This window comes from Neoarius graeffei, chromosome 9 (genome assembly GCF_027579695.1).
Source record: "Neoarius graeffei isolate fNeoGra1 chromosome 9, fNeoGra1.pri, whole genome shotgun sequence".
Classification (NCBI taxonomy): domain Eukaryota; kingdom Metazoa; phylum Chordata; class Actinopteri; order Siluriformes; family Ariidae; genus Neoarius; species Neoarius graeffei.
In genome coordinates this window covers 3419375-3432626 of record NC_083577.1, presented here as the reverse complement: position 1 = coordinate 3432626, position 13252 = coordinate 3419375, and the positions used below count along the sequence as shown (strand labels likewise).

The window sequence follows — 13252 nt, the reverse complement described above, 5'->3', positions numbered from 1 at the left end:
TCGCAGGCAAGCTGGAGCCTATCCCAGCTGACTACGGGCGAAAGGCGGGGTTCACCCTGGACAAGTCGCCAGGTCATCACAGGGCTGACACATAGACACAGACAACCATTCACACTCACATTCACACCTACGCTCAATTTAGAGTCACCAGTTAACCTAACCTGCATGTCTTTGGACTGTGGGGGAAACCGGAGCACCCGGAGGAAACCCACACGGACACGGGGAGAACATGCAAACTCCACACAGAAAGGCCCTCGCCGGCCACGGGGCTCAAACCCGGACCTTCTTGCTGTGAGGTGACAGCACTAACCACTACACCACCTTGCCACCCTTAACTAAAATTACTGTCATTATTTTAAACAACTCAGTACACAGGGCATAAAAAGGGCATGTTAAGCATAGTCCATTCTTCTTGCGAGTAGTGCAGTGTAATCGTATTTTATTATCATTGCTACATAAAGCACACATTTGTAGAATTGCGAGTTCAGGCCATGAGAGGCAGCCATGGCCTGAAGGTTAGAGAAGCAGCCTTGGGCCCAAAGGGTCGCTGGTTCATTTACTGGGACCAGCAGGAAAAATGTGAAGGGAGTTGAGTGAATGAACAGCACTTACCCCTCCCTCTGTATCACGGCTGAAGTGCCCTTGAGCGAGGCACCGAACCCCCAGCTGCTCCCCGGGTGCTGTAGCACAGCTGCCCACTGCTGTGTGTGCATGCATGCACGTGTATGCTCACTGCTTCAGATGGGTTAAATGCAGAGGAGGAATTTCACTGTGCTTATGTACATGGGACCAAATAAAGGTCGTTTGTTCTTATTCTAGTTATACAACAGATTTTTTTTTCAAGAAATGTAACAGGAAGCAGTAACGCAGATGTAAAGATTTGCAAATGAAAGAACATCGTCTTTGATTTAGTTGACGGCGGCTGTCCATCACTAGCAATGATGACTGCTTCATTAGGATGTGCAGAAATGCAGATAGGCTGCGAGGCCTGCACCAGAGTGACAGAGCCGTCCACAGCAGCAGCACAAATGGCCCAGCCAAGCCGCCATGACATGCCTGGCTTCGTGAGCTCTCGTATACTATTCTCTTCTCCTAATGAAGCGCCTTGCACAGTAAGCGAAGACAAACGATGTCGTGCCCCCATCGTGTTGTCTCTCTGGACCTCCAAACCTGATGCCAAATGGTGCACAAAAGTGCCACAGACCTGACAGGTATGGAAGTTGCCCTGCAGTGACAACTGACTTGCTGAGTGATGCCATCCGTTGGCCCTTTGAGTGGCTCTTCCGCATGCCATCTGGTGGTGTGCCATTGACCCTGTTGGGTTCATCTACCACATTGCATCAAAAAGCGCCCTGCTGCCAGCGCCTTATTGGTGATGTACTATTTAAACCCATAGCTGGAACCCAGGCAGGTGCTACCACTCCGGGTCAGAGCGGACCTGGGAGCAATGGTGATTAAGGGGTAACACTTCTTTCCCCAATACTCAAGTCCTCCTGGACCTGAAACTCACCACCAGTTGCAGTTTAAAGTCACACCCAGGACTATGATGACACTGATTTAGTCCACAGCAAGTAAATAAAATGCATTCAAATCTTGAATTTGCTTTGACAAGTTTCTGAGACCAAATACAGCTGTGCATTTCAAGGCCTTGTGCTATATATTTTCTACATGCAGAGATGGATATTTATATTTTGTGATGTAACAGGAACATTATAAAATACTTGTTTATGGAAATGATGTTATGGTCTCAGGTGGTGCTGAAAAAATATTCGGGTTTTCATAGGTAGAGACCGAGACAAAGCTGAGGAACATTTCACCCGAGTTTATCACAGACCAAGACCATTGATTTGTGGTCTCAAGGTCAAGACCAGTCACAAGTCCAATAACACTATATCTAGCTGGAGACAAAGCACAACTCTGGTGTGGCTTAGGCTTTTGGCATGCAGTGGTTTTGTGTTCCTTTATTTGTTAGCTTCATTAACCTTGTAGTTCCAGTAAAAACTGAAGAAACAAACTTCAGATGTGGAACATGCCTTGGCTGATTGAGTACATTTGCAGGGAAAACTGTGTGACTGTCATTTTAAATTATTTTCATATTCAGCACAATTCCTTTTTTTTTTTCTTTTTCTGCAGCACATCTCCAGCAGAAGGCACAAAGACCGGGTGGCAGGCAAACCTCTGAAGCCCAAATACAGTCCTTACAACAAGCAGCAGCGCAGCTCCAACTCCTTGGCAGTAATGCATTATTTATCAACGTTGTAATCAAGCGCTTTCATCAAGAGATGCTCATGTGTCAGAGATCAGTGGTGTGAGCCAACTTGCGCTGTAGTCTGCTCACTAACAGATGCTAATAATACATTCCAGGATGGTTAATGCATCTCAATATAAAAACTCCAGCCCTGAACTGCATGACCCCTCCTACATTACAGGACGTCTTATTCTGTATATGATGTAAAACATATTACCCTGAAGCCAATTGTTTTGCTTGGCAATAAAGTGGATGTAATGACATCTGTACAGTCCAATGCAAAACTGTTTTTTTTTTAAAATAGAAAACTCAGGTTTATATCCAGTTGTGGTCAGAACTTTGCATACACAAACTTTCTATGGCAGAATGATTGTAGAACAAAAATCTCGAATAGAAAAGAACAGAATTTGGAAGTTTTTTTGGGTTTTCAGAAATCAACATAGGGTCAAAATTATACACACAGAGTCAGAAGTATACATACAACCCACCTAGTATTTGGTTAAATATCCCTTAGCAAGTTTCACCCTGACCAGACGCTTTTGGTAGCCGTCAACAAGCTTCTGGCAGAATTTTGGTTGGATAATTTGACCACTCTTCTTGGCAGAATTGGCAGAGTTTAGTTAAATTTATTGTTTTTCTGTCACTGACCTGATGAGTGATGTGTATTTGGGGTCATTGTCCTGTTAGAACACCAAATGCTACCATCACCATGCTTCACAGTTAGTCCAGTGTTCCTCTGTATCTTTGGTCATTGTGGCCAAACAACTCAATCTTTGTCTCATCTGACTATAAAACTTTCCTCCAGGAGGCTTTTTCTTTGTCCATGTGGTCAGCTGCAAACTTTAGTCGAGCTTGAAGGTGTAGATTTTGGAGTAGGGTCTTCTTTCTTGGATGGCAACCTCTCAGTCTATGGTGATGTAACACTCACTTGACTGTCGACAGTGTTCCAGCAGCTTCCAGTTCATGGCAGGCCTGTTCCTTGGTGGTTCCTGACCATCCAAACCAATTTCCTCTCAACTGAGGTGGACAGTTTGGGTCTTGTACCAGCAAATGGGCTTGGTAAAGTGGCTACACCTCTTAATAACTTGTACTTTTGAACAATTATTTGAACTGGTGAGCTTGGAATCTGCAGTTGTTTCGAAATGGCTCCAAGAGACATTCCTAAATTGTGCAAATCGATGGTCCTCTTTCTTAGATCTGCACTGAGCTTCTTGGACTTCTCTTGTGTTGATTTCAGAAAATCCAAAATAAATTAAAACCTGTGCACCAAATTCTTTTTTTTTGTTTGTTTGATGAAAAATGTATATTGTACAATAATTCTGCCCCAGAAAAGAACACTTCAAAGAAATCATTGAAAGATCAATATTGCCATGACATTCATGTCCAGACAGACAGTTGCTGCTTGACACACACACACACACCCCCAAGCTACCAACCAGGGATGATAAGACAGTTTCGGTGGCTAAGGTGGTACTGCCATCCCTGGCGCCACCAGCAGCTTAATGCCACTGAAGGGTGTCTAAGGTGCAAATTCGTGTCGCTGATGCATGCCTCCTTTGGACTTTCGACCATATCCAGCTTGATCCTTGCTCCACTGCTAACTGAAGATGCTTAGTTGCCGTTCTAAGCTAGCAGCTACTAAGGCTAAGATATGAAAGAAAGGTGATCATAGAACGTCCAACGAAACGGTGACAGCCAACCTCCACAGGCTGCACAGAACATGCCCAATTATTCTCGACACAGGTGGCACGTAGACCCTCATATCTTGCTTGCTTACACTCGAACACTTCTTCCATGTTTTCCTCCCATGGAATATTTCATAGCTCATTCACAGGGATGTGTACGGTTGATGCGCTTTGTAATTGGATTATGAAATGCGTAATTGTTGATGGTAAAGTTTTATGTAAGGAGATGTTTATTTTATATTTATGGAAGGAGTGTCCAGCATCAGAGCTTTGGAACAGTCAAATTTAACGTTGTATAGCTGTTTTAACCTCAGTGATAAAAGGAACTAATTTGTTTTGTGGATGTTCAGGAACATTCTAAACAATAAAAAGATAAAATGTTAGCATTTCCAAATTGCATTGGTATAAAAGGAATAAAACACTTTAGGAGATGCTTTCATTAGAAAAGTATCTGTTTGGTAACAGTAACTCAGCTTTGTATCAGGATCAGGCCACATCACATCACATCACAGCATCACTGATTATTTACCTATAACATTACGACCCCGTGCATTTTATTCTTCACTCAGCCACTTATTCTTTAATCAGCTGGAGTAAACAGACTTTCTGTTCCTGAGATAGAGATTAAATGGTTATTAGGTTGAAAAACACTGGAGTCAGAAAATGTACATTTATTACTCCAGTCTTTTATTAGAATCCAAATATATGTGCTGTCTCTTTCTCTGTTCAGGCTAAGCTTGCGCTCCAGAAGGACCTTGTGAAACCGATGTCTCCAGCCTTCATCTCCCCTCCGTTCTCCTCCACCACAATTCCATCCCTCTCGCTCCACCCGCGCCCTAACACCTCCATCTTTCAGACGCCGCCGCTGCCAGCCTCCTTCCTGCGAGGGGCACCAGGACCCATCCGGTCCTCCAACAACTCCATCCTCTTTACGCCGTACTGAATAATACTGAGGGTGTGAGGCTGGTACTCTGACCTCTGACCTCTCAGGCATGGACTACTCAAAGAGATGTCACAGCCTGAGGAAGGAAGATGTGTTTGTTGAAAAAATACGAACCATTTTGATGGTCCAAGCCCTCACGTGCTACTCAAGGGAGGATGATTTGGATTCTTGTAGAAGGAAAAACAATCCTCTTCCTCTTGATGGTCCAAGCTCTCGTGAGGTGCTCGGGGCGTGTTTGGATTCTCACAGAAGGAATAACTAAAAAACTGCTTCCTGAATGACTTGAATGATCGTGGTCTTCCTCTTCGATGGAAAAGACACTTCTGGGTACGCACATGGAAAACTAAACATATAACAATCACAAACTTATAACAATCAGATGCTAAGTGTTGCGTTCAGTGGCTCGATGTGGTCAGGGAATGTGTGCCGTCTCGTATCGTGTTGTCAGCGATGCTTCATCATAAGTGCTGGACTTTGTTCCTCTCCCACATTTTGTCTTTTTTTTTAAATGTTGTCGTGTAGTTTCTTTATTGAGCCTGCAAAGGAAATTTCGTCTGTAACTTATTGGGTTATAGTCATCTACTTCATCCCTTTACACTAAATCCCATTTTCATTTAAATTAACACCGAGCTCAAGGCTAATTTCTTCATTTAGAATCCTCCTGATCACAGACGCACAGTTATGCTCGAGTTGTCACTGATTCCCCATTTTAATTTCCATTCCAAAATGGATTTTTGATTTGAAGTCAGTCTTTTTTTTAATTATTTACACTTCCTTTTATGAAGAAAAACCGCAAGATTCATGTCTCTTATTCATGCACTTCTTACACACACAGATAAATGACACTGTTACTCCAGAGTCGATGCTGATTTCTAGTGTTAATTTTCATTTTTACTTTGAAAACCCAGGAAATCCACAGACCAATCATTTCCATGTACCGTATTTTCCAGACAATAAGTCGCCCCGCGTTATAAGACGCAGCCCAGTATGTTCTCTCATACAGTACTTTACGCTGTATGATTTCTGGTCTGATCGTGCTGTCGTTGAAAAGAATCGCACACCATAAAAATTCTTTGGTCATGAGTTGAACGCATAATGTGACATGGCTGCTGATTTAAAAGCCACCAATAGGAGCAGAGGTGATTCTAGAGTCTGTTGTGGCCCCAAGCAAAAATTTCCAGGGGGCCCTTCTGACCATTGTTCATCACCAATATGTTATAAATAATCTGACACCAACGAAAAATGTATGAAACCAAAGTTTTTTAAATTCCAAATGTGAAAATACAATGGTAAAGAACAATAAAAAGCAAAATAAGCCCTCGGGCCCCGACTCTCGGGGGGGCCCCTGGGCCAGGGAGCCCCAAGCAGTTGCCTGCCTTGCCTGTTCACAAGCTGCGCATCTGAATAAGAGGATGACTATTGTACAGATACAAATACAGTCGGCAAAATATCAACTTTGTTTGTTTGTCTTATACAAACCCATTTTTACCGGAGCCTGGATCATACTCACTGATGTCATAATTTTGTTTAATAACAGCTGTATTGTGAGAGGACCCGTAAACCTCATAATGTGTGACATAAAGTAATAATCTTAAAAGAACACTATAATTGAACAATCTAAATCCTACTTTAGAAAGAGAGAGTCAGTAAATATACTCACTGGTCACTTTATTAGGAACACCCCTACATCCCCCTGCAGTTCTGTAATCAGCCGATCCCTCGACAGCAGCACGATGCATCAAATCACGCAGATACAAATCAAGAGCTTCAGTTAATGTTCACAATGTTCAAACATCAGAACGGGAAAAACTGTGATCTCACAGTGAAGTGTGACTTTCTTTCTCTCACTGTGGTATGGGTGTTGGTTTGATCCAGATGGACTGGTTTGAGTGTTTCAGAAGCTGCTGATCTCCTGGGGTTTTCACACACAACAGTCTCTAGAGTTTACACAGAATGGTGCAGAAAACAAAAAACACTGAGTGAGTGAGCGACAGTTCTGTGGGTGGAAACAAACGCCTTGTTGATAAGAGAGGGTCAGAGGGGAATGGACAGATTGGTTCGAGCTTTTTTGCCAGGAAGGATATAGTAACTCATATAATCACTCTTTACAACCGTGGTGAGCAGAAAAGCATCTCAGCATGCAATAGCAGAAGAACACATTGGGTTCCACTCCTGCAGCCAAGAACAGGGGGCTTAGAACCAACAACAAGTTCCTATTAAAGTGGCCAGAGAGTGTATGTGCATTGTCCAACAAGTCACACTAATGTACCAAACATTTTTAGCTTGGTAATGTTTGTACTTGCTTCAAAATAATGGTTTAGTGTCCTCTATTGATGGAGTCCAGGCAGCTTGTTTGTTTGTTTGTTTTGGCCTGGTCGCATTGCCACAGTTCAATGCTGTATTGTTTCCTGGTCAGAAACCTCATAATTTTCTTTCTGTGCAGCTTTTTATTTGTCTGATCACTTCCACGACACCAATGTTAATTTCTATGACAGAAATTCTTATGCTACCAACAAAGCTAATATTAATTAAGCTAAAGGGTTTGAGCTGTGGCAGTCCACCCTGAAACCATAGATGCTCTTCCATTAACTGAAAACACCCACATGGATTAAAGTATGCTAGTCACCTTTTTAATGATTCAGAAACTGAGTAACTGTTTGCTAAATTGCGCTAGCTTGCATTATCTAGCTGTGCTAGTCTTACAGCAAAGGGCTGTCACCACACTATGTTAGCTAAACATACAACCCTGATTCCAGAAAAAATTCGGACGCTGTGTAAAACGTAAATTAAAACTAGAATGCAATGATTTGCGAATCCTTTTTGACCTATATTCAGTTTAATACAACACAAAAGACAAGATATTTAAAGTTCAAACTGAAACTTTTTTGGGGGGGTAAATATACACTTGTATATAACACATTCCAAAAATCTTGGGACAGGGTCATTTTTACATCTCCTTTTCTTTTAATAACACTCAGTCAGCGTTTGGGAACTGAGGACACTAATTGTTGAAGTTTTGAAAGTGAAATTCTTTCCCATTCTTCCTTGATATACGACTTCAGTTGCTCAACAGTCCGGGGTCTCTGTTCTCATATTTTACGCTTCATAATGTGCCACACATTTTCAATGGGAGGCAGGCAGGCCAGTTTAGCACCTGCACTCTTTGAATACAAAGTCACACTATTGTCACAACTACAGAACGCAGTTTGGCATCGTCTTGCTGGAATAAGCAGGGACGGCCCTGAAAAAGACGTCGTCTGGATGGCAGCATGTTGCTCCAAAACCTGTATGTACTTTTCAGCATTAATGGTGCCTTCACAGATGTGCAAGTTCCCCATGCCTTGGGTACTAACACACACCCAGACTATCACAGATGCTGGCTTTTGAACTTTGTGCTGGTAACAATCTGGATGGTCCTTTTCCTCTTTAGCCTGGAGAACACAATGTCCATGATTTCCAAAAATAATTTGAAATGTGGACTCATCAGACCTCAGCACACTTTTCCACTTTGTGTCAGTTGATCTCAGATGAGCTCAGGCCCAGAGAATTTAGTGGCATTTTTGGATAGTGTTGATCTATGGCTTTCGCTTTGCATGGTAGATGCAGAAATGAACTGTGTTTAATGACAAGGATTTTCCGAAGGGTTCCCGAGCTCATGCAGGAATGTCTTTTATACACTAATGTTATTTTTAATGCAGTGCTGCTTGAGGGATTGAAGGTCATGAGTGTTCAAAGTTGGTTTTTGGCCTTGCCCCTTACAGTATGTGCAGAGATTCCTCTGGATTCTCTGAATCTGTTGATGATATGGATTGCAGATTGTGAAATCCTGAAATTCTTTGCAATTGTATATTGAGATATGTTATTCTTAAAGTAGTGAATCTCGCCCCATCCTTGCTTGTGAACAGCTGAGCCTTTCAAGGATTTCCCTTTCATACCCAATTCATGATACTATCACCTGTTACAAACGAATCTGCTTACCTGTAGAATGTTCCAAACATGTGCTTTTTGAGCTTCCACAACTTTCCCAGTCTTTTGTTACCCCCGTCCCAACTTTTTTGGAACATCAAATTCAGAATGAGTTCATATTTACCAAATAAATAAAGTTTCAGTCTGAACATTAAATATCTTGTCTTTGTACTGTACTCAATTGAATAGAGGTTGAAAAGGCTTTGCAAACCATCACATTCTGATTTTATTTATGTTTTACACAGCATCCCAACTTTTTTTTTTGGAATTGGGGTTGTAAAAATTTAGCTCGAGTCACTCCAGAAAACAAAGTGCTTTCGAAGGTAAAATGCTATTGTTACGGTCGCTCAACATCACCTACATAACCTAAAGAGCTCACTAGCTCAACACTGTAATGTCATGATCAGACTTGACGATATCTTTGTGTTTCATGATGGTCACTGTGTCTGGTTAGGCAATCATAGTGCCATAAATTCTTGCCGTGTCTTGGTCGCTAGACTGGCAACTTGACAAGTTTGACCCCATTGTTCAGATCCTTTCATGTCATCAGGGAGGAGGGTCAAGAAATTGTCAGTCATGACTATCAAGGAACGTTTAGTAGGAATTGTCAAACTAGGATAAAAATAAACATTTCTACCATGCTAGACTTTCATTGGAGAGTCATGGGGTGTCCTTGATGCCACATTACTGATGTTCTGTGATGTCACACTACAATGTCAATTTGTCATCCCAAAGTAATGTCAAAATCAGGTTGAATTCATCTCATCTAATTCTGGCATAACTGATAGAACAGTACACATACCATAAAGACCCCAATAAATTATTTTGGTCAGGTTACCTGCCTTGTATCATCAGTTTTTCTTTGGCTAACCAGGCACAAGGTACGCCACCACACTTGCCAGGGCGGTTGGGCACCTTGTTCAAGGGCACATTGGCCAGTCCTGCTGGTCCAGGGAATCGAACCAGCAACCTTTTGATCCCAAAGCTGTTTCTGTAACCATTAGGCCATGCCCCTCCCAATAAGCAGGACTAATAAAGTCAGATGCTATTGCTTTTGGTGTATGTAATAAAGTAGTAGTACTCACAACTGGGCAACAAAAGTGTCTTATCATCTGGAAAATACGGTAATATCCATATTTTGTACACAGTTAACATATATTTGATTTTATCGCAAGTTTCCCATTTTTCATGATAAATTAGATATCATAAGAATAAACCCAGTGTCTTTCATTTCTGTGTAAAATCTTCATTTGTAAATGAACTGCACTAACTCTGCAGCTCTTTAACAATGCAATAATGTACAGAACGTTCGATATTGATATTCTCCGTAGTGTATTTAATGTTTACCGAAAAGGTTGCAATACTTGTTGTACTTTATGGAGTGGCGGAGGTGCTAAAAGACATTGAAACATTTTATTTGTATTTTTAAAAGAAATTCTCAGAAAGAGAAACCCTTCATTCACAGAGCAGAGAATTCTTTATTTCAGAGATCGTATGTATGTATGTATGTATGTATGTATGTATGTATGTATGTATGTATGTATGTATGTATGTATGAGAGGATGTACAAAACAATATTTCCTTTTCAATAAAAATTAATATATTTCAATGATTTTCTTCCCAAATGATACTGTACAGTACTTTTTCCGTGAACATAAAACACATATTTGAATTAACTTTTTTTTTGAGATAAGTTTCTAATAGAAAGCAGCTTTTAGAAGAAAGAGCATGCTTGATTTAAAAAACAAAAACGCAGTAATTAGTATGATGTGAAATGTACAGTATTTATTTTCAGAAACTTTTTTTATGATACTGATTTTTTTTTCTTCTTGATTCTGTGGAGTTTGATGTGCGGTGGATGTTTTGTGTTTTACCTTGTGTTTCTTTTATTAAAGTCTCCAGGTTCGTCCTTCTTATGTGGAATTATTGGATTGTGTTCTAGTGTACATGGGGTTAAATCATGCTCTGAGGCATGAACAATGTAAAATCTGGTATGAAAGCACAGAATCCTGTGGATGTGTTACAGCTGTGTAGGTTAAAGTCAGAAAGTTTGACTTTTTAAACTTTAATGTTGTGCCAAATTATTATAGCCGACGTATAAGAGGTATTCATTCAGTTAAATAAAATTCCTTGCTTATAAAGATCCAGATAATCAACTAACAGCTTACCTTTTAATCAACATGTACTTCTCAGCCTTGTCGCGTTGGTCACCTGCCAATTTCCCACCCACCTCACCTTGTTATCCAGATGGTGAAGGCTAACTCACACATGGTTCCTCTGTGACGCATGAAGCCAGCCAGCCACATCTTTCCGAACTGCTGTTCATGCTGCGTAACACACTCGGTGCAGAAAGTGCTGTCTGCCCTCTTCCACATACATGAGCTCACAGATGACCGTGTTGGCGAGTGTCACTCTGAGTGGCGGGATCCTTCCCACGCATCCCATCCAGAGAGCACGGACAATTTTGCTCCCTTGGGTCTCGACATCAGCAGGCTTCGGACTTCCAATCTCCTGATGATAGGGCAAACGCACTGCAATCACTAATCAGACCAGAGAGTGTAAATGAAATCTCTTTTTTTGATAAATACAGTGGTGCTTGAAAGTTTGTGAACCCTTTACAATTTTCTATATTTCTGCATAAATATGACCTAAAACATCATCAGATTTTCACACAAGTCCTAAAAGTAGATAAAGAGAACCCAGTTAAACAAATGAGACAAACATGTTATATTTGGTCATTTTTTTAATTGAGGAAAATTATCCAATATTACATATCTGTAAGTGGCAAAAGTATGTGACCCTTTGCTTTCAGTATCTGGTGTGACCCCCTTGTGCAGCAATAACTGCAACTAAACGTTTGCGGTAACTGTTGATCAGTCCTGCACACCGGCTTGGAGGAATTTTAGCCCGTTCCTCCGTACAGAACAGCTTCAACTCTGGGATGTTGGTGGGTTTCCTCACATGAACTGCTCGCTTCAGGTCCTTCCACAACATTTCCATTGGATTAAGGTCAGGACTTTGACTTGGCCATTCCAAAACATTCACTTTATTCTTCTTTAACCATTCTTTGGTAGAACGACTTGTGTGCTTAGGGTCGTTGTCTTGCTGCATGACCCACCTTCAGTTCATGGACAGATGTCCTGACATTTTCCTCTAGAATTTGCTGGTATCATTCAGAATTCATTGTTCCATCAATGATGGCAAGCCGTCCTGGCCCAGATGCAGCAAAACAGGCTCAAACCATGATACTGCCACCACCATGTTTCACAGATGGGATAAGGTTCTTATGCTGGAATGCAGTGTTTTCCTTTCTCCAAACATAACGCTTCTCATTTAAACCAAAAAGTTCTATTTTGGTCTCATCCATCCACAAAATATTTTTCTAATAGCCTTCTGGCTTGTCCACGTGATCTTTAGCAAACTGCAGACAAGCAGCAATGTTCTTTTTGGAGAGCAGTGGCTTTCTCCTTGCAACCCTGCCATGCACACCATTGTTGTTCAGTGTTCTCCTGATGGTGGACTCATGAACATTAACATTAGCCAATGTGAGAGAGGCCTTCAGTTGCTTAGAAGTTGCCCTGGGGTCCTTTGTGACCTCGCTGACTATTACACACCTTGCTCTTGGAGTGATCTTTGTTGGTCGACCACTCCTGGGGAGGGTAACAATGGTCTTGAATTTCCTCCATTTGTACACAATCTGTCTGACTGTGGATTGGTGGAGTCCAAACTCTTTAGAGATGGTTTTGTAACCTTTTCCAGCCTGATGAGCATCAACAACGCTTTTTCTGAGGTCCTCAGAAATCTCCTTTGTTTGTGCCATGATACACTTCCACAAACATGTGTTGTGAAGATCAGACTTTGATAGATCCCTGTTCTTTAAATAAAACAGGCTGCCCACTCACACCTGATTGTCATCCCATTGATTGAAAACACCTGACTCTAATTTCACCTTCAAATTAACTGCTAATCCTAGAGGTTCACATACTTTTGCCACTCACAGATATGTAATATTGGATCATTTTCCTCAATAAATAAATGACCAAGTATAATATTTTTGCCTCATTTGTTTAACTTGGTTCTCTTTATCTACTTTTAGGACTTGTGTGAAAATCTGATGATGTTTTAGGTCATATTTATGCAGAAATATAGAAAATTCTAAAGGGTTCACAAACTTTCAAGCACCACTGTAATTTACATAAACCCATGTGATCATGACACTAAAGCCATTTCTCATACACTGTTCTATACAAAGGCATAATGGGGCCATTGTAGATTAAAAAATAAAAAAATTAGAGCCAAAGTGGGGGGTGTAATACTCTGAGGAAAAAAAAGAAAAACCTCGATCATGTGCTTCCTGGCTGTAGTGCATTGTGGGAAATGGAGTGGAAAATCTCTTAGCACTTTATTCTT

The 13252-nt window shown here is 41.1% G+C and overlaps 1 protein-coding gene across 10 annotated transcripts in view; it reads left to right on the top strand.

Annotated features, from left to right (window-relative positions):
- Nucleotides 1-10626, top strand: part of znf385b (zinc finger protein 385B) — a 520848-nt gene extending 510222 nt beyond the window's left edge. For all 10 annotated transcript variants that reach the window (XM_060928955.1, XM_060928957.1, XM_060928953.1 and 7 more), the window contains 2 exons: nucleotides 2134-2235; nucleotides 4664-10626. In XM_060928955.1, the coding sequence (XP_060784938.1) occupies nucleotides 2134-2235; nucleotides 4664-4876 (315 nt within the window). In that variant the 3' untranslated portion in view covers nucleotides 4877-10626. The remainder of the gene's footprint in view (nucleotides 1-2133; nucleotides 2236-4663) is intronic.
- Nucleotides 10627-13252: the final 2626 nt, after the last annotated feature.